General features: G+C 38.3%; 1 protein-coding gene across 1 annotated transcript in view; it reads right to left on the reverse strand.

Moving 5' to 3' along the window:
* The window catches only part of LOC140136130 (C-Maf-inducing protein-like), a 168126-nt gene that overhangs the window by 82732 nt on the left and 62911 nt on the right, over positions 1-22483 (reverse strand). The window contains exons 5-7 of the mRNA XM_072157835.1: positions 19184-19372; positions 16729-16832; positions 8786-8887 (exon numbers count right to left, since the gene is read on the reverse strand). Of these exons, the coding sequence (XP_072013936.1) occupies positions 8786-8887; positions 16729-16832; positions 19184-19372 (395 nt within the window). The remainder of the gene's footprint in view (positions 1-8785; positions 8888-16728; positions 16833-19183; positions 19373-22483) is intronic.

Genomic DNA, 22483 nt, shown 5'->3' on the forward strand with positions numbered 1-22483 from the left:
CTGCTATTAATAGCATGTTCCAGGCTAATGTCATGTGAGCGTTATCATTTTGTATTGTATCTGCTATTTTCTAATAGTATAATTCCACGTTAATGTCATGTGAGTGCTATCATTCTGTATTGCCTCCGCTATTTTCTAATAGTATATTCCAGGCAGGAATCGCACTAGGGTTTGAAAGTGAGGTGCTTTGAAAACCTGTTAACCCCCTTGATTCTCTAAAAATAAGGGGTTTTCTTAACAGAATAGAAGGGGTTTTAGTAATTGACAACAGAGACAAATTTTGCAACCCTAAAATAGCATCTATTACCTGTACACACAATGCAGAATTTATCATACAGTATTCCTCTGGAATGAATTGGACATCTCCTCAAAACAATTCTTGTTATATAGTGTTGTATATGTGACACGATCTGGTCCATGGGGGCCAAAGGCGGCAAATTTGAAACTGAGATAAAGGTGATTGAACAAATTCATCAGGATCGGTAGACTAAACTAGTAAACCAGAGTTCGTAGTATCTGATCCAAGAAAATGCACTTACTGTGTACGTTTCAACAACCACTGTTGTCTTTGTCAAAACTTGATGAGTTCCTGCAACAGGGATCTAAAATATCCCCAAAAGGAAAACCAACTGGCAACCCAAAAAAATCACGCTGGAAATCCCTCTAGCGTTGGTTGTCAGTAGATGCAGTCACTCCTCATCAAGTGTTGACAAAGACAACAGTGGTTGTTGAAACGCATACAGTAAGTGCATTTTCTGGATCAGATACTACTAACTCTGGTTTACTAGTGAGATAAAGGTAAAAATATGTAGTAAAAAAATAATAAAATACATAAGAAAATAGGCATCAAAAAACTTCATAACTTTAGAACCGTTGGTGTTTTCAGTAAATGATAGCCTATTGTATGTATAATGTAATAATTACAGTAACTCAATTTTCAAAAATGCCTCCTTTGGCCCCCATGGACCAGATCGTGTCGCATATGTTCTTTTAGGTATGTCTATGCAACAAAACTTAAAATCACAAATTTAAAAACTAGCAAGCAAAGCCACATGATTAAAGTTGAATTATTTATGAATGTGAATACATTGCGGTGATGCTTAGAACTATAGAGCATAAATTATACACAGATCTTATCCTGCTTAGTTATATTAAACCATTATGTAGTTTTTATAGCCATGACGAGTTTAATAAGCTCATGTTTAATAGCGGTGAGCAGTTGATTCTTGTCTGCAGTATGGGCTATTCCAGTTGAAATCCATACACCCCTATGGAAGATGTGGCCTTAATCTTCCACACAGGGAGTGTGAATTTCAAATGGGGTCACCTAAATGGGTGATTCCATTTGAAATCTACACCCCTTGAGTGGAAGATTAAGGTCATGTTTTTCAACTAGAATAGCCTAATGTTTCTATAAAACATACATTTTGCCCCGACTTATAAAAGTTATATGAATTTAATCATTGAAGCCAATCATTGAAGCCAAAATATACAATTTTGTTTCAAAAACGATACAACAAAAAACCTAAAAGACAATTGTTGCAAAAAAAATGTATTGAATACCAATAGAATTTTACTCTTAGCAGATGTCAGTGAAATCCATTTCCAATCCAATCCCATCATCACCTACAATTAATATCAAATTAAGTACCCATCCCACATGACATTTTGATCTACATGTGTCCTTAATTCACATGTCCAATCTTGTACAAGATTGATGATATTATTGAGTTTTTCATCCTTCCTTTGATCTCCCTACGGCCTTCTTCTGTCTCTTGGGTATGACGTTAAACTGCATCCGGGTAGAGCGGGGAGGCTGTGCATGGGGTTAGTAAGTCCCAGCTAACGTCTACAAAAAGTGCACAATAGCTAATAGTACCCACTCTACAACTGGCGGGATGGTCGGCGCCAAAAAACCGAGCAAACCCTTGATATTTAGGGATGGGATAGCGGTCAACGGCGGAAGGCGGATGAACTGCGAAAGCTGGCGCAACCAGTGAAAAGGGCAGTCCACAAAGACGAGGATCCTGGCCAGTTGCTGCGCCTGTGTCCATCCTCTGCACGTTGCGGCAACGTACCTGCAGTAACTGATGTCCACAGGAAGAGAGAGGGGTATCAGACCCGCACAACTCTGTTACTCCTAAGACATGTGCAGGTTTTTCTCTCAAGCCCTACGGCGAGGGACTAATGACGACGGAGGCAGGTGGAGGATACTACTGGGAGCCTCTAGCCATGAATCTCCACGTGGCGACTCGGGTGTGATGGTCGCTTTGGCGTCGACTTGGAATGACGACTCATCTTGTATCCTGCCCGAGTGACAAAGCAGCCCAGCCCACGGGACAGCACTGCTTTCCCCGGAAGGGGAGGGGATGATAAAAGGATTCCTAAAAAAAGCTCATTCCACTTGTAATCTGCTCGTTCACCGTGGCGAGCTGATTATCCAATTTAGCGGTAGAGCAAGAATTAGAAATAAACGTAAACAACGTAAAGGAAAGACAAATATCAATATTGCAGCATGGAATGTCCGGACCCTTCAGGATAACCCAAACAACCTTGAACCCAGAACAGCTGTAGTAGCAAAAGCACTGAAGCGTTATAACATTGATATAGCAGCGCTCTCTGAAACTCGTCTCCCAGACACTTCACAACTTGAAGAACATGGATGTGGCTATACATTCTTTTGGAGTGGCAAGCCAGCCAGCGAAGCCAGACAATCAGGAGTTGGGTTCGCCATACGGAACCAGCATCTTAAACTCCTTGACAAGCTCCCACAGGGTATCAGCGACAGACTTGCTATCATGCGGCTGAAAGTGAATAGTGGCTTTGTTACCTTCATCAGCGCTTATGCCCCAACAATGGCATACTCAGACCAGGCCAAGGAAGAATTCTATGAGGAGCTGGACCATATCATTCAGTCAGTACCACGTTCTGACAAGCTGTTTTTACTTGGTGACTTCAATGCTCGTGTTGGATCAGATCATGCAGCATGGCAGAAAGTCCTTGGTCATCATGGAGTTGGAAAGGAAAATTCAAATGGCACCCTTTTGCTGACCTTGTGTGCTGAGAAGCAGCTGGTCATTACCAACACACTGTATACCCAGAAAGACAGCTTCAAGACAACATGGCGACATCCACGCTCTGGTCACTGGCACCAAATCGACTTCATCATCATCAGGCAGAGAGACTGGCATGATGTCAAACTTACTCGTGCAGCCAAAGCATCAACATGTCACTCGGACCATGCCCTCCTGAAAAGCAAAGTGTCCATATGCTTCAAACTGAGCCAACAGCATCAACGTGTGCAACGAACCAAGAAATTGGATGTTACCAAGCTTGCAACCAGTGAGGCACAAGCCACTCTCAGGGACAACATTGCATCTGCCCTTGTAGACCTCGTAGACACAGAGTACAGTGATGCAGCTAGCCACTGGGAAGAGCTCCGCAAGAAAATCTATCAGGCATCAGCTGACTCCCTGGGTTATGCAAAGAAGAAGCATAAAGACTGGTTTGATGAAAAGCGATGTCTCGTGAACGCTCTGCTTGATGAACTGCACTCCCTTCACATCGAGTATGCCAACAACAAAGACTGTCAGGCAAGGAAAGATCGCTACAACCATGTGAAGCAAAAGGCTCAAGTGAAGCTACGCGAGATGAAGGACAACTGGTGGTGTGACAGGACACAGGAATTACAGGAAGCTGCTGACACAAAGAATATCAAGAAGTTCTTTAGCGAGCTCAAGGCGGTCTATGGACCTTCTTCCAGAGGAACCAGCCCACTACTTGACCTTGATGGACATACTGTGATCAAGGAACCGTCACTCATCACAGAGAGATGGGCTCAGCACTTTAACCAGCTGCTTAACCGCCAGTCAACAATCTCTGAGGAGGCAATTGCAGAAATACCACAAAGCCCAGTAATTGAAGAGCTTGACCAACCACCTACTGTTGAAGAAACCGTAAAGGCGACCAAACAGCTTTCTAGTGGCAAAGCTCCAGGCGAGGATGGCATTCCCCCAGAAGTTTACAAATATGGTGGAGATAAGCTTGTGTCCGAGCTAACGCGGCTCTTCAAAGAACTCTGGGCTGAAGGTGAGGTTCCACAGGATTTCAAAGATGCTCTGATAATACACCTCTACAAGAACAAAGGGGATAGACGCATTTGTGACAACCATCGTGGTATATCGCTGTTAAGCATTGCTGGTAAGATCTTCGCCAGAGTGATCATCAATCGTCTCACTACCCATCTTGATAGCACCTTTCCAGAGAGTCAATGTGGCTTTAGAGCTGGCAGAGGCACAACAGACATGCTGTTTGCAGCTAGACAAGTCCAAGAGAAATGCAGGGAACACAACCTAGACCTGTATATGGTGTTTGTTGATCTCACCAAAGCCTTCGACTCTGTCAGTCGTGAAGGCCTCTGGAGGTTACTACTGAAGATAGGATGCCCACCAAGAGTAGTTAAGATAATCCGCTCATTTCATGATGGCATGATGGCCCGCATATCTGACCTAGGAACAACATCGAAGCATTTCCAGTGTCAAATGGTACCAAGCAGGGATGTGTTATGGCCCCTCTATTGTTTAGCATCATCTTCTCTGCAATGCTTCAAGATGCCTTCAAGGACTGTAACGAAGGAGTCATGATCAGGTTTAGAAGCGATGGTGGAATCTTCAACCTTCAACGCCTGAAAGCCAAGACAAAGGTGTCTCTATCACTTCTGCGTGAGCTACTGTTTGCCGATGATTGCGCCCTGATTGCCTTTACCGAAGAGGATCTACAGAGCATTCTCAACGACTTTGCTAGAGCAGCCACACGCTATGGTCTTACCATAAGCATTAAGAAAACAGAAGTGATGTTCCAGCCAAAGCCAGGCAGCCCACCTATAGACCCAGTCATCAAGATCGGCGACGATCAACTAAAGGTTGTGCAGAAGTTCTGCTATCTAGGTGGTTTCCTCTCACAGAATGCCTGCATTGATGATGAGATCACTTCACGCAATTAGCAAAGCAAGTGCCAGTTTCGACGGTTGCAGCACAGACTCTGGTCTGATCATGGCATCCGACTCAGTACTAAGCTCGGTGTATATAGAACAGTTGTGCTCTCCACCCTCCTTTATGGAAGTGTCTCTTGGACCTGGTATCGCCGGCATGTGAGAAAACTTGACCAATTCCATCTAAGGTGCCTTCGTAAAATCTGTGGTATCTCATGGAAGGACAGAGTACCAAACACCTCGGTACTTGAGCGCTGTGATTCGGAAGGTATCGAGGCAATCCTCATCAAAGGTCAACTCCAATGGGCTGGACATCTTGTTCGCATGGATGATAGCAGAATACCAAAGGCCCTGTTTTATGGCGAGCTAGTCAATGGTCAGCGTTCACGAGGAGGTCAACACAAGAGATTCAAGGATGTCCTTAAATCCAGTCTGAAAGCATGTGATATACCAACTGCATCTTGGGAGAGTCAGGCTCTCACCCGTCCAGAGTGGCGCTCCGCTTGTCGTGCTGGTGTTAGGAAATTCGAGCAGCAACGTATCAAGACGCTCCAGGAAGCCCGCTCAGCCCGCCATGCTACACAAAGCCAAATTCCACCAAGCAATACTGATTATGTCTGCCCTGACTGTCAACGACAGTGCCGTTCCAGCGAGGATTGGTCAGCCACCGCGAAAACATCGAACCCTCAACCAGCTTTGAGAGAAAGGAGATCTGTCGGATACGACGGCTCACACCATCATCATATATAAATTTCCTCCACTTTACCTCAGTACTGTACTTTGACTGCATATAAATAGACTTCATTTGTGCTGCTTTGATTTTAATGAAACATTGTTTGAAAAATATCCTGCTTTCTTAAAGCTTTTTTTTTTGCTTTTCTTTAATTTGATTGTTCCTTCCTTCATTCGTTCATTCATTCATTCATCTGTTCATTAATTCAGTCTCTTTCTCACACCAGTTTCCAACCTTTTTCATCTCTCCCGATTTCATTTTATCAATCTCTTCTCATTTTTTTTCACATTTCAGTTTCCATTCCATCATCCTCTCTTCCTCCCTATTCTTGCATTTCCATGTTCCAAAATAACACAGGTTTCAAAATTTAATATTGTACTGTGACTTCGCATCATTAAATCCGTTTGCAATTCATCAACGAGAAAAATCACCATGACAACCGTGTACACTTGATTGTAAATCTTGTCATCATTCAGCACAATTCTGAATATAATTTAAAACATTGTACATTGTACAATGTTTCCCGAGTGTAACTATTACTGAGTGCACCTAACAGTGTGAATAAAGATTGCAGCAACAATGAAAGATGACAGATCTCTTAATGCTGCAGTGTAATTTCATGCTGTTATTCCTACGCATACAACCAAGTGATTATCATACAGATGTTCACATGAGGCAAATGATTACAACCATACTTTGTCTCTTCCTTTATTTTATTGTAGGGATGTTCACATGAGGTATGAGATTACAACCATATCAATGTAAGCCTACATGTAGTACACTTCAGTATCAGGATTTTTTATAATCAAAATTTTGCGCAGAATTCAAAAAATTGTTGGTGCTTATTCTACAAGTGGTCTTGGGTGTTTTTTTTGGGGGGCGGGCAGATTTTGGATTTAAATGGTAACAAAGGGGTCAAATTTCAATGTTGGTCAATTTTGCTAAGTATTCTTCTCACCCAAAGGATTCAGAAAAAGTAAAAATTGATTTACCTGTTATGTATCATTCACAAGTTAAAAATAAAAAGGTAAAAAGTCAAATTTTAGGCATACATGGGTCTTCCCTGCATGGATCAATTGAAAGGTGTTCCAATGTCAAAAAACTGGTCTGAAATTTTTTTTCATGTAAAAATAGTCAGAAAAGGAATTTATAATATAAATCAATACTCAATGTCATGTGAAGAACAAAAGAATTGACAAAAAAATGCCCTTTTTGGCAAAATGAGGTTGTTAGATAAAAATTTGTTACTTTTTCAAGTTAAACAATACTGTGATGAATCACACTCCACTCTACATTTCGACATAAGTGATCTTACTTCCGCACTCTAGTCCTGAAATTGATTTTTTTCCCATTTGGAAGTATTTTTGAATGTCTATACGTATAAAGCTATTTATATCATATTCCTCACAAAAGCCTTAGACACTTCCATTTGTTTTTCTTTTTTAATTTTTCAGTTTGAAGTATTTTTGAGTGTTTCTGACATAATACGCCAAATTATAGCACCCTCAGATGATTCCACCTTCTGCAATCTGATCTGTTTTCTCCATTTTGGATATTACTCATTTAAAGAACCAATTCTGTAATTTGTTTCAATTCAAGTCCTAAATGTCATACAGCATGGAAATATAAAACAAATTCAGCTTCCTATCAAGCAGAAATAATATCTTTCCCTTTTAAATGAAAATTCTTGTAAAAATACCAACTACTCAAGATTCAGCTATTAATGGATTTTCTAATTTTGGAACAATTGATTCCAAATTTATCTTTTTTTTTTTTTTTTTAGAACAACACGTTATTCCTGCTTCTGTTGCTCTGCAGATAAATGATGCAATCCAACAAATTGGTGTATAACAACAAATGGGCTATTCCATTTAAAATTCCTACTACCCCTGTGGAAGATTTAGCTAAAATCTTCCACAGAGGGAGTATGAGCTTTGAATAGAATAGACAATTAGGTAACTTCCGTTTGAAATACTCACTCCAATTGTGGAAGATATAGGTAAAGCCATAATACGGGGGAGTATGGGTTTTAAAATGATTCAACCCTGACCAATTACATTTGAAAAACATACTCCCCCTGTGAAAGATATTTCAAAAATCTTCCACAGGGGTAGTGTGGATTTTAAATGGAATAGCCCAATTCCAATTTAAGTCATAAGGTGATGGCTTGGTAATCATTCATCCTCTTTCCAAATAACATCAAAGAAGATATCTTACCCTTCCCAGAATCCTTTGCAACATGACGCACCATGCATCACCTCATGACATCATGTGACGATGGAGGGTGTCGCAGTCAGCGAACTGAGCTAGTGCTATTATGAACATGTTGACAACATGGCTTTATTGAACAATGAATTAGTGGAAAAGATAGCAATCTACCTGACGACATTCAAAGTGTGCTGAAGGCATGTGGGCTTAGTATATGCATGCAAACCAATTGCCTCTTCCTCTCCTCCTTGGGTTTAGATATGCAGACAATATTGTCCATTTTTCAGTTTTGTCTTTTCACACGTTTCTCAGACATACATACCTAATGATACCTACCACCACACATACCTTGACGGGCTGTGTACAATCATTACTGATAGAGTTACCTTATATATTATCATGACATTTATGTAACAGGGTGAAACACGCTACCAAATGTATGCCAATACAACAACACACGATACATTAAGTGGAAACCAAGGAACTCACAAGTAGCCACAAAGTCTCTACAGGATACTGCAAAACATCCATCACTAATATTCCACATATGCTCATCTGTCAGGACACAGTTCTTTGACCCCAATAGGTTTATGCATTAACAGCATGACCTGTGAATGTATTGGGTACAAAAACTCATACCGACAACTTGAGGTCAAAATTTGCACTTTGCTTGTTTAATGGGGGTCATTTAAACAATCATAATGCAAAATTTGACTGGAAGTTGCAGAGTATGAGCTTTTGTACCCACATTCTCAAAGGTCATTCAATGAATGTTCAAGTGTATTGGAGTTAAAGAACTGTGCCCAGATAGATGAGCATGTTGTGGATCCTAGTGCATGATGACATCAACTTACCTTTTGCCATCTTGGTAATAGGTTGCAATCGATGCCAAACATATTGCTACCAGGTTAGGCAGAACTCTAGGGTGAGGACATTCACTGGCTGGGCCGTGCATCCTTAAAAATAGAAAAGACAGAACAATTATGGTATTTATTTTCAAAAAAATAGTGGAACAAGAAAGGCGAATATTAAAAAATATTATGGAACATAAATGTTATCATATTCAAACGATTGTACAACTGATTGCAACTTGTTTTTTCCTCATGTCAGTTCAAATATCGTCACTGTTCTGGCAAAACCTCTTAACTCCAGTAGCTGCTGAGTGTTAAATATGTACAATACAAAATATTGTATCATAATACTAATCATAGAGTGTCTGTCCATCCGTCTGTGCGTTATCATGTTCGCATGGTGCTCGCGGTGTGTTATCGCGGAGTATCAACGGGGGGTGTGCGCAGAGTACTGCATCGCGCATCGGAAAGCATTATAGTGTGACTAACAGGTGCATCTCATCGGACCAATAGGCCTATTTTAAAGACATGATTAACATAAAAATCATCAGTCATGGTAAGGCCTATATAACCCGTTTGCGTTCACAATTCTCCCGATTGCATTGACGGCCTACATCCAGACACTACTAGAATTTCGGGGTATTTTTTGGTTCTCCAATGTGGTAGCAGGACAGGGCTTGGAAGAGGCGAACAATGGGTTTTCAGCTCAGATTATGGGTTCCGAAGTAAGCATCACAACTACAAAACAGAGTTGATTAAGTTGTGTCTTAATCATTGAGAGCCGTATGTCGTAGTAGTTTGCAAGGTCAGGACAAGTATTTATGGGTAACGGGTGTTGGGTAATTAGAGATAGGCTATCACGAGAACCGCCCCCAACCTGAGAACCATGAAATCTATATTTAACACATGGCAGCTGTTGGAACAGTGGCGTAGCTAGGGGTTGTGGCGCCCGGGGCTAAGGATGCATAATGGCGCCCCCTCACCCCCTCTAATTAATGAAACAATTGTGTGCGGAGCGCAAGAAAATTTGCACAAATACCAGTAATTAATTTTGGTTTTAATGAACATAAAGAAGTTGGATGTCAGTCTTAAATTGGTCTAAATGGATATTTGTGCTTTCATCACTTGGAGGGGGCACAGAATTGATGCTGAATTGAATTGCGGCACCCCTTAAGGTGGTGCCCAGGGTATGTGCCCCTACCTGCCCTCCCCCCACTGCCACTATTTGCAGGGCACCTCATCAGCAAAATCCAGCAAAAACTGTGCTAGGTGCATATAATACAAAGTTTATTCGGTTATAATAGGCGAAAAATATCAGACCCATAACACCATGTATTGATATAGAATGGCTTGCATGCAGTTGGGTGATGTGTGACTGGTGCACGCTTATGTGAATTTACGTGTGCGTGAGTTTGGAATTTGACACGCGCTGTACTTGAAAAAAAATTCATTTTCGCTTATTATAAGCCAAACAAACTTTAGTTGCGACAATTTGGTGCCGAGCAGTCAACTATTAAAACAGCTTAAGTCGTGCAATGTTAACCAACAGCCAAGTGAACAATTTGAGCTCAGATTTGTCACTTTCTACAAAGGTCCGTAAAGGTCTCTCCGATTAACTATAAAGGTCCGTAATGGTCTCTCCGATTAAAATTCAACAACCAAAGAAAACAAACAAAATCATACCACCCACAAGGTGTCTCTGTTGTCAATATTTGAGTTCTTCTTCCAGCAAAGTGAGTTGCATTCTTTTTTCCAGTTTCTTATTTGTTTACATTAAAACTACCTCGTCAACATGCTACACCTGGTACGAAGATTGCCTGGTACCAATCTTCGATACCTTGAAGCGCGCCAAAATACATAGCCGGGCAGACAGAGACCGCCCGCCCGCTCATTATTTTATTACAGAAATGTGCATGTATACAACAATGGTTCATATTATATTCATCAGTCTCAAAGATTTCACTTTCATTTCCATTCCTGTTTCTAGAACTTTGCAGACAGCCTGCTTTTTGTTTTAAATCCACTTTACCCCATGAGAACTTCCTGCCGATTGGCCAAAAAGAAGTTTTCATTATCAATTGGACCAATCAGCAACATTGTTAGAATAATTTCACCAAGCTAAAAAAAAGCTCTATTCTGATTGGTGATTAAAATGACAATATCATGTAATTGACCAATCAGAGGCAATGTTAGATCAGCAGGTAGTGCTCAGGGGGTTAATACAAACAGCATAGAACTGTGACAGGAAGGTAAAATGAATTAAAATTCGTATTCTTTGTAGCATCTCTAACAACTGCCCACTGACTTGGCATACATGTTTACATCATACATTGCTAAATAGCATTTGATGATGAAAGTTTTTGCTTGCCAAATCCAATATAATCATATTAATCAGTAGCAGATCCGGTGGGTCTTTTAGGAGGTGCCCCCCCTCCGTCCCCCATATATGACAAAATCATGCAAAATCAGTCCACTTTTGATAATTTTGGGGTTTTTTGGTCTCCCCCCTCCTGTATTTTAACCATCCTAATTCCGAGGCTGCTAATAATTAGCTGATTTATAACGTTTCAATTCAATATCAGGAAATTTTACAACATTCGAAATCATAATCATAGATGTAAAAATCCCAGGATTGTATTGAGGAGCCATGTACAAAAAATGGAAATATAGGCTCCAGTAAAACCTTTTTTCAAAACTTAACCAATTTTTACACCAGAATTGATGGATATTTATATTTTACCAACAAATTTGACCCATTTTCATACCAGAGGTATACATTTGTGGCAAAATTAAACACATTAAATTGTGAATTTTTTTATAAAATTGTAACAACAATAAAAATAGACATGCAGGTGCCAGTAATTGTTTTTCCAAAAATTTGAACAGAATGATTAATTTTTATACCAAAATTGGCATATAGTGGGTCATAGGAAAATATATATAGTGAAAGGGAACTATGGTGAATGAAAATTTATACTATTTGTTGCATCTAACAACCACCCACTGGTTTGGCATACATGGCATACATGTTTACATCTATTCTTTCAATAATACATTGATAATTAGCGTATGACGCATGTTTTCACTTTGCAAATTAGATCTCATAAGAAGCTGAGTTGTAATGTTTCAATTAAGTATGATTGTATTATTGTAAGAACAATGAGACCAAAGGCTACATTGTTTACTCCAAAAATAATGATATTGCTATGTTATTGCTATTGCTATGTTGTGCCATCTATAACATTTCTGTTAAAAAACAAGTTGTTTTTTTCGGTTTTGGAGTGTCCCTGGACCTAGACCTAGATCATTCATGGTTGACCTAAAAAAAAAAAAATTCAAGATGCTTTGTATTTTTAATATGAAAATTGATAATTTGTATTCATGTCATACTCTATTAATGATTTCAAAATGACGAATACGGTATTAGCTTTTACAGGGCAGGAATGGCACATGTGACCCATCACATCAAAATTTACCACTTGTCGACTGGCTTCATTCACAGATAACAATAAAAGAAGATGAGAAAATATAAAGAAAATAAAAAGAAATTTGAGAAAATCTCCATTTTCATTTCTGAAGACAAATGTTTTGATGTGATGGGTCACATATATAATAAAGAGTAACAAATCCACAATTTCCCCCTTTGATTACCTTGAAAAGTAACCAAAATATTTACCATAATAATTTGTCAATGAGACCAAAACTATAATCATACTAATCATAAGGTGTGGTACACTGGAAAAAGTATTTTTTCAATTTCCCCTGCCTTCAGCTCAGAGGTAGTCCAATTTGCCATGCAAGACAACTCTATATGCAATACTGCTCCCATCACCAACTGACAATTCATCTGAAGAGCATTATAAAAGCTATGTATTCAGCTACTATTTATTTAAAGCTTTGCGTACATGCTAACCATAGGCTTCAACATAAAAAGTCAAAGTTTTGAGATATTTTCTCAAAATATCAAGAGCTATCTCAAGAACCACTGAACCAATACAAGGCTTGTTTGTACTCATTTTAATGCATTTTTCATGCTGATTCCAAATATAGTAATGATATTTTACAATTCTGAAATTTTTGAATTTTTAAAAACAAAATTGAAAACTTGCCGTCTGCAGTCGACACCAGCATTGGGAAAGTTAATGCCTTGTGCACATGCAAGTTTCACTCTCACATCATATTCACTGAATGCTAACATTTTCCACAAATTTGATGGCATGTGTCAAGAACCGCTGAACCAATATACGCATGTTTATACTCATTTGTATGCAATTTTCATGCTGACTTCAAATATGATTGTGAAATTAAAAAATTATCAAATTTTTCACAAAATATTGAAAAAATTATTTGGATATTCTGAGTGCACTTATGGCGAGTGCCGAAAGGGTTTACAATACTCTATGCACACTTCACAACAGTTACTATTTATTCTGTCAGTGCTACAGTGTGGAGTTGATTTTATTTCATTTGTTTAAATCTAAATGCCAACTAACTTATGAACATTTTTACATGGAAAATAACCAAATTTCAATATTAATTTTAAAGATGGGCAGTTTTGACTAATTTAGTACAAATGTGACAAATTTTCCTTTCCATTTTCTAACCAATTACTTGTTCACACGTTACTTTCCATTTGAACAGGAAATTTCACTTGAAATTGATTTTTCTGATCACAAGTTTCTAGGAATTAATAAGAAAGAAAAACCTTTAAATGGTTATCCAGGTAAACATCCAGTTTCCATTTCTTAGGGACCGTTCACAAACACTTGTAAGGGGAGGCCTGATGCAAAAAGGGCGGCCCTGAAAATTTTTGACCCTCCTAGGGGGGGCCTGAAAAAAATGACCACAAGTTTTCCTGGAAAAATTGAGTTTATATGCTTTTCTATGGGGTTGACCCATAATTTTCATGTCAAAAAGGGAAAAAGGGGGGCCCTGACATTTTTGAGGTCTGTAAAGGGGGGCCCCGAACAATTTTCGCGATAAAATGTTTTTGCATCAGGCCCCCCTTACAAGTGTTTGTGAAAGGTCCCTTAGCACATAGATATGCGATAATGTGTGCTTTGCATTCCAATTTAAATGATAGTTTTCACTGATCACATTGTCCCCTTTTAGTTTCGAGCCAAACAAATGAGGTAAAACGAAGAAAACTGCTATTTCATTCCATCTCGCCGATTGTATTACATGTATTATTGCGCTCAGCATCACACAGCTGGGATGTATATATAAGACGTGTGACGAATAGCGATATGCATACAATTTATACGTCACTGATTCAATGATACATGTACACATGTGGTGACACACACGAGACATGTTAGCAAGCACTCGATTGGTGAACTCTGAATAAAACCAGAGATCTCCGCATTTAATATAAAACTTTTACTGTAATTAAAGCACTTCAGGCTTACTCTTTCACATGGTACTTTAGTACAACATTGGGCATTACAACTGTGTAAAACCATGTATATTTCATGGAAGGTGTAAAATTTTGCTCTATTAAAGCCATATTATAACATTTGCTGAGGAGAACGCCCTCAAAAAAATTTTTAATTCAGGTTTTTACACAATTGTACTGTACTTTAGTAAACAAAGATTCTCTGCAAAAATCAAGACTTTAGGTGCTGTAGTTTTGTCAGAATCCGAGATTTTGAATAAACCGCCTGAATCAGCGTTTTATTATTACGATAGAAATATTAGTCGAACGCGTATGCGATGTCAACACACCCCTACATACACGGCGTCCGGGACACACACACACACGCCAGAGGGTCGTACCATATTACAACCGCCAAGGCGTGACATGCATTGGCGCTAGTTGTAAATTCGATTTTCTTTGCTTTACCTCACTTGTTCGCCCAAAATTAAAAGGGGACATATCTGACAGTAAATGCTAATATTTTATTGAAAATTAATACTAATCTATTTTTAAAGAAATGTTATAATATGGCTTTAAACATTTTGAAAGAAAAATAACCACTAGTGCACAAAATGTAAATTAAATTCCACAGCCAAAATTAGCCCAGCTTTCATATTCACATACATAAGAGGAAGTTAAGTTGGAAATACAAAAATATATATAAGACCATTTGTATCGCACTTACAAGCATTGCATTGCAACAATCGCTTTATTTTAATCTTACAGCTCGGAGAAAGCTTATACCTTTATAACTTAATAACCATGAGAAAATCAATGCGCAATCAATGCAAGTCAAGTTGTCATTATGAACAATCAATGTTTAGACAAGACACAACATAGAAGGTCACCATTCTCTAGGTCTCACGTACCGCTCGCAATCACTAGGATCCACAACATACTCATCTAGCAGAGGCACAGTTCTTTAACCCACTAACTTTGTACATTCATTGAATGACCTTTGAAGATTTGGGTACAAAAACTCATACTCTGCAACTTGAGGTCAAAATTTGCACTATGATTATGTAATTGAGGTTATTGGACTATGCCATTGGGATGAGGCTCTTGTGGTCCATAGTGAATGTACATACCGGGGGTTTAAGACGAGAAGGCCAGATCTGCAATAGCTGCCAGGTGTCAAATTTTGAGGTTGTGCACAATATAGAATGTAGACATTGTCAAAAATACATAGGGCAGCTATTGCAGATATGAACTTCTTGCACTAATCCCTCGATACAAACTTGGAAAAGTAATGAAGCAATTAATTTCCATTGCTTTGATATTAAATAGGGACATGCATGCAAATTAGGAGACGCCATTTTGAAGCCTCGTCATCTACTAAATATATACAAATATTAAACCTGAAACACTCTGGCTCATCTAACCCTGTGGATAGTGTGATATTGCCACTTTATTTAGGACTTGAACCATGTCCATAATTTTTGTGATATTAACACCTTTTCCTAAGCAACCTTTCAATCTGGCTCATTCAAATTGAGGATTAGAACCATGACCAAACTGATCACAATACAAACCCTATGGATTGTGTGATATTAACACAATTTCCCTACCTAACACTCTGGCACATGCCAATTTAGGATTTGAACCATGATCAAACTGATCACAACGCTAACCCTATGGATTGTGCGATATTAACACAGTTTCCCTACTTAACACTCTGACTCATGCCAATTTAGGATTTGAACCATGATCAAACTGATCACAGCAGTAACTCTATGGTAGGCACCGGAGTTTCGCGCGATTTAAAACGGCAAAATGCGCGGCCGGTTTTTTATAAAGCGCGAAAATGCGCGAAAATTCAAGTCAAAAGCGCGAAAATCGCTTTCCACCACTTTTGTATCCATTGATGAAGTCACACGCAATTCAAGTAAATCAAGTATGCGAATTCTGCACCTATTTCACATGTGCTTGTCCGATGTTTTTCTCTCCATGAAGTTGATACATTATGTGAACAATGCAAATTTTATGTGAAAAGCTACTACTGTACTGTACAATAAACATTTTAATGCATAACTGCACCTTTTTGGCGTCCAAATGTTGTTTTTGTCATGAACTGATTCGTATCTCGCTTTCGCTCTGTGACTTATATCCTACCCTTCTTCGCTCAATCAATTATGCATATGATTAATGACGTCACTCATACATACAATCGATGTAAAGAATTAGCTACCACACATGGTAACACGTCATGGAAAAAATCGGACATTTGCATATCACGGAAGGGCTTCCGGGGAGGATATTGTGCTGGTCTGGACTCATGTAAACAGGGGGTAAACAGGCGCTGGGCCTGCATCAAATGGAATATTGGTGAATTTACATTGAAAAGTAGTGTGTTTGGCAAAATTCTCAAAATTCATGATGGACCACCAAAATCGTGATGGACCCCCAAAATCATGATTTTTTGCACTTTTTGCGCGATCGCGCGAAACTCCGGTGCCTACTCTATGGAATGCTTCTTTCACTCAAACCAAGTTTCAATACAATGATTACCTCCTTGAAAGTGCTTACTTACCCATCAACAAACTGCGCCATGGCTTCGTGACTGTTATTCTTTGTGTGCAATGCTAAAATGAAGTCTCTAACAAAGGTTTGTAATCGGGGATTTTTGCCAAAATCCTGTAGAAATACAAAAGGCAAAATAAGAGTAGAGCATTAAAAATTAGTAAGGGCTCATACTGAAATACCCTACCACGTTTTCACACAGAAAGAAGGCAGGATTCCCCTCGCTAAGCGCAGCCTCAGGAAAGCTCGGTCATAAAACGGATGGATTATATGCATCAGTGTTACACCCTGCCCAGGATTTTAACAAAAGAAGGCTAGCACAGGAAAGCTGCAGGATGGCGCACAAATTCCTGTGTAAGGGAATTTCAATATGAGCCCTAACTTGATTATGCCATACTATACTCTGATCAGCTTGTAATAGGCGGGATTCATAACATTGTGGATTGATATAGAATGGCGTACACACAGCTAGGCGCAGCACCTACGCGAACTGCACTTTGCGTATTGCATCACTGACACACATTTTTTATGTTTAAACACTGGCGAAAGTATTAACTCGCATAGTAACAAAATCCAAATAATTCTCACCTATTACGAGCTGATCATAGTATAAGTGATTTTAAAGGGACTTTCAGAGGTTCGTTATGGTGCAGAAAATTGTAACTTTAAAATGGTTGATATAAAATTGGGAGAATACCCTTTAAAACCATTCTTTTCAAAAATATCAATGAAATATGGATGACAACTAAAGAAAAGGGAAGTTTTACTCTATTATTTGTCACTCTTAAATATAATTACTGTAAAAATTAATTTTTTACACTTTACCAATTTAGGACTGTTTCTCTTGTCTTTATATTCATAATCTTCCTTACATGGACCTACATATCTAATACAAAAGGAATATATTTGTGTGTTGTTATTGCCACGGCATTAGCTTGTGGCTCAAAATGCATGGAAATGAAAATTTTCTATTTTACAGTATTCATCACCATTTAAATCTGTCTCTCTTTTATCCTCTCTCTCCCCCGCCAAACCATAAAAGTGGGGACATGGCCAAAAATTAGGTCCTCAGAACACGTAACCATACGTCCTAGCATTATATGAGAGTCCAAAATACTCTCAAACAAACTGGGGACTAATACTTTTGACCTACTTTATGGGGTCATTTTTGGGGGTCCCCAATTTTTATAACCAAACCCCTCTCTCTACACCCTCTCTCTATGCACATAAAACGACAAGATACGTTGGGACCCATACCTATAGGAACACACTCTAAAACAGCATTTTCTCACTTTTCTGGACTACCGTAATTGTGGGGACTTGGCCATGTCCCCACTTTGTAATTAACATCCCCACTTATAGAGTGAAAAGCACTTTGATGTACCCACAATTACGGTTTGGTGAATCCTCCCTCTCTCTCTCATGACGGATTTACCAAATTCCAAATTTGTTACCAGGAAAGGCTCTTCTTTATACTGGTAAAGTTTGAATAACTAAATAAACCTCGCAATTGGTCTACTCACATTCGAAAGATATCATTTGAGGAGCTTCTATTTTTTCCAGTCCAATATTTTCACTTTCAATAAACAGACTGAATCTGACCATGCATTAATCAGACCAATAACTAAAACCCTGGGAGTTCCATTTCATGTACATAAGCATACATGTGCCTCATCTCCAAGCCGCAGGGCAAACAATATTTAACCAAATTATGGGATGTCAGCACTAATGGAAATATTTAGGGAACAGTCATGTTTTATTCTTATTCTAAATGGGATGCACAGAGTACTGAAACAAGATATTACATGATTGTAGAATTTCCTATTTACACAATATTTGTGTCTGGAGAAGTTTTGTGACTGGTTCCTGTGGGTCTTGATTTAGATTTGGTAGAGATGTGCAACTTGGGATTCAAAAAACATACCCCAAAACTATACCAAATTTGATAACAAATCTTGGGTCAGTTTTTTTGTTTTTTGTTTTTTTCTATCACCTTTTTAGAACAAACCTTAAATTTGGAGAGTATCAAGGACATTTTATATTTGTTATTCACTCATTTTATTTATTCAATGCATATTTGATTAAAAACAGGCAGTATTTCCACTTAAATTTGCTCCAAAAATGCAATTTTTTTACTGTAAAATAATCAAGCATTTGTCAATACTAGCCTTTTCAAATTGGAGAAAAAATGAAGGTAGAGACCTACCGACTCTCCAAATTTTTGTCTTGGAAGGGCAATCAAAAATTATTTTTTGGCCTTAATGTGGGGTGACTTGAAAGTAGATAAATATAATGTGAAATCTACTCATTTCATGTTTTCCTAGGATTCCTAAAAGCAATTAATTCTATTGTTGTAAAAAGCATATTATTGTCTGACCGATCCATGTCTCCATCCATCATATACATTTCGTCCTCTCTTTCTTTGTCTTTCTCTCTCTCTCTTTCTCTCTCTCCCTCTCGCTTACCATATTATGTTTTAAGATCCTTTGTATGACCGGCATAAACATTTCCAATACAATCGTTGATCGCGGTGAGTTTCGACAATGCTTGCTGAAGAAGGCGCAGATCTCGGGTGAGGGCTGGTTGTTGACCAGAAGCGGAGCCACAGCCGTGATGATGTTCTCATGAGCAACACTATTGATCACGTCAGCATTCTGGAAGCGAAACGATAGACAAAAAGTGGCGGACGGCATGATTAGCGGCAATAACAGTGTGCTTAAATAGATTACAGATTCAGTCTGCTGTGTTTAACTTGGTAATAACATCAAGTCAGATTTAGACAAACAAGTGCGGTAAATTAAATTCCCTCATGGATTGCATGATATAGATGGAAGTTACTGAACCTTTTTGCTGTGTTGTTTATGACATGAATTACGATAAGTCTTGCGATAAGTCGTAAGAGTTATATTAAGAAAGGTAAAATAGACGTGAAGTCTAACATGATGGGATTATCTTAGCCACTAGTGCATTTCTTACGTGCCCCTGATTGGACAATAGTGCCCCTGATTGGCTAATATAACCATCCTTTAATCCTAACTTCCTCCTTTAATCCTAACTTCCTCACTCAAACTGTCCAAAAAAAACACCATTTGTTATTCTTTGCATGTTTCCATAGTAAGATAAGAACAAATATTTTGTAATTTCCCCAATTCAACATATCCTAAATCTACTTTATTTTGCTCAAATTTGGCATGGTATGAAAACAGTAAACATGTGAATATATATATATCTTGTTTATTATCAGTGACGGTAATTATCTATTTTAATGTCACCCACACATGACTACTAAGAAATACCCCTACAAATCAATGATTAATTATACTGTTTTCTGTAAAGACCACTCATCTTCATGACGAGATTTACATGTACTGGTGGTAAACACTAATGCTCTGCAATATGCTAGCCATAGGCTTCAACATAAATGTCCAAAGTTTTGAGATATTTTCTCAAAATATCAAGAGATATCTTAAGAACCTCTGAAACAATACTAGGCTTGTTTATACTCATTTTATTACATTTTTCATGCTGATTCCAAATATGGTCATGAAAATTTACAATTCTGAAATTTTTGAATTTTTAAAAATAATTTGAAAACTTGTCATCTGCAGTCGACACCCGCATGGAGGGAGTTAAATATCGCTACAAACTTGACAGTGATCAAATGTTTAATGTGGATTATTTACAAACGAAACATCTGCATCACCGGTGAGAACTGCATTCATCAAGCCTCAATCAATGGAGGTGAAAGCTCAAGTTGTGAATAAATATTTGGACCTGTGGCACGGAATACTAATCTTGAATACTTATCTTGTGACAAAAAATGTTGAAGATTTGTATACCATCAGAAATCTATGACTACATACAAATGTAATAAGGAGAAGGGAGTGGCCAAGAATGACTAAATGTTAATGTCGTCATTAGTTTAGCATGTAAACACGAAATGATGACAAAAAATTCCAAAAGCGTATCTGTGTTTTTGTACTCGGAAAAAGTTTTCAATTATTTTCTAGAATCCAGAGCTAGAATGCTACAACAGAAGCTTGTGGGCAGCCTCCTCCCAATGACGATGGAGGTTGCTTAGAAACCATATTATTTCCATCACAAAAAGTGTGTTTGCTATATATAAACGATACATCTCAATTGATGCATCTATATTTTTTGGAAATCTCAGTGTGGTGTTTAGTCATCATTGACATACTACAATGTAGTTCCAATTCTAATACATGACAAATGACATCAGACAGACTACCCCCACTAGTTACTAAATTCTTGCACATGATAAATGACGTTGATCACAGACAAGCCCCCACATACATCAATTAGAGCACATACATTCTATCAATCGTGGGAAGTGCATGGATAAAAACATATCACGTCACATTAGCTACGCATCGTCACTCTCATCACATTAAATCAGTGTCACATCCTCGCAAGGACTAGCACTAGAACTGGGTTAAATAATTATTGAATCTTAAGAACCACTGAACCAATACAAGGCTTGTTTGTACTCATTTTAATGTATTTTTCATACTGATTCCAAATATGGTCATGAAAATTTAAAATTGTGAAATTTTTAATTGTCGTCAATTTACATTAGCTACGCATCCTCATTCAAATCACATTAAATCAGCATCAAATCCACTCAAGGACTAGCACTGAAATTGGGAATTATTGATGTTAATGCATGAAGATGGCTGCTAAAGGTTTGATAATTTCACCTCATCTGCTAACTCCTTCCTGTCTCTCTCTATAGGCGTGTTTCTATTGGGACCATTTACCGGTAAAAAAACCGTAAAGGGATTAATTCTGCTCAATAGAAACTGACCTTCCCCGCTATTTACCGGTAAACAGAGGCGAGTTTACCGGTACCGTTTTCAAATAGAGGGTATAAACTCCAATAGAAACTCACTCCGTTCCGATTGAATGCGCATACAGGGAAGAAAACGGAAGTTGAGTCGCGAAATTGACCTCTGCATCATCAATGAGCTAGCTTGTTTACGTATTATACCATGATTATACCATTCCGTTCGCCAAAAATCTTAGGCCTAATCACATACAAATATTTGACTCACTTGCTATAAATAAAGTAAATGGAAGAAATATTCATAATGCATTATCCTTGCATTATACATATTATGCTAAATATTTAACATGAGTTATGATTTATGACCCTAGTAAAAGCCATGAAATAAAACAACAACAACATCAGCGGATGATCGCGAATCCAGCTGTGCATGCTAAAATAAATAGAAATCAACTCGGATCCACGGCGGTGTGTGCTTCAGAAAATTAGAAAGATTTTATGAATTTAATATTATGTTGTTGATGTTAAATTACTATTCGCTAAAAAGAATATTAACTGAAATTAAACTGTGAAAGATTAAATTCTAAGACCTATTTTTTTTTGGCAAGCAACAATACTGAGTACTCACGTCGATATCACTGAGGGGATTTCCCAATGGCGTAATTTGATGTACGAGAACGAATGAAAACGCTAATAAAAAAACATTATTATTCAGTCTTCTTTTTTCGTGTTTGCTACCTCATTTTTAGGTAAACAATTAAGAAAATACCGGTACTACAATATTAAAATCCACCAATGCTTTGCGATTGACCCGGGATTGACCCCAGTGCACGACCTTTCGCCGGCAAACTTTTAAGGTGTGTCAATTGACGCTGTTCATCGAGTGTTTACCGGTAAACAACGTGCAATGGAAACTGACCGTTATCCGCCTTTCGCCGCTATTTGACGGCAAACAGTTTTA

The sequence above is a fragment of the Amphiura filiformis genome, chromosome 16, assembly GCF_039555335.1.
Source record: "Amphiura filiformis chromosome 16, Afil_fr2py, whole genome shotgun sequence".
Classification (NCBI taxonomy): domain Eukaryota; kingdom Metazoa; phylum Echinodermata; class Ophiuroidea; order Amphilepidida; family Amphiuridae; genus Amphiura; species Amphiura filiformis.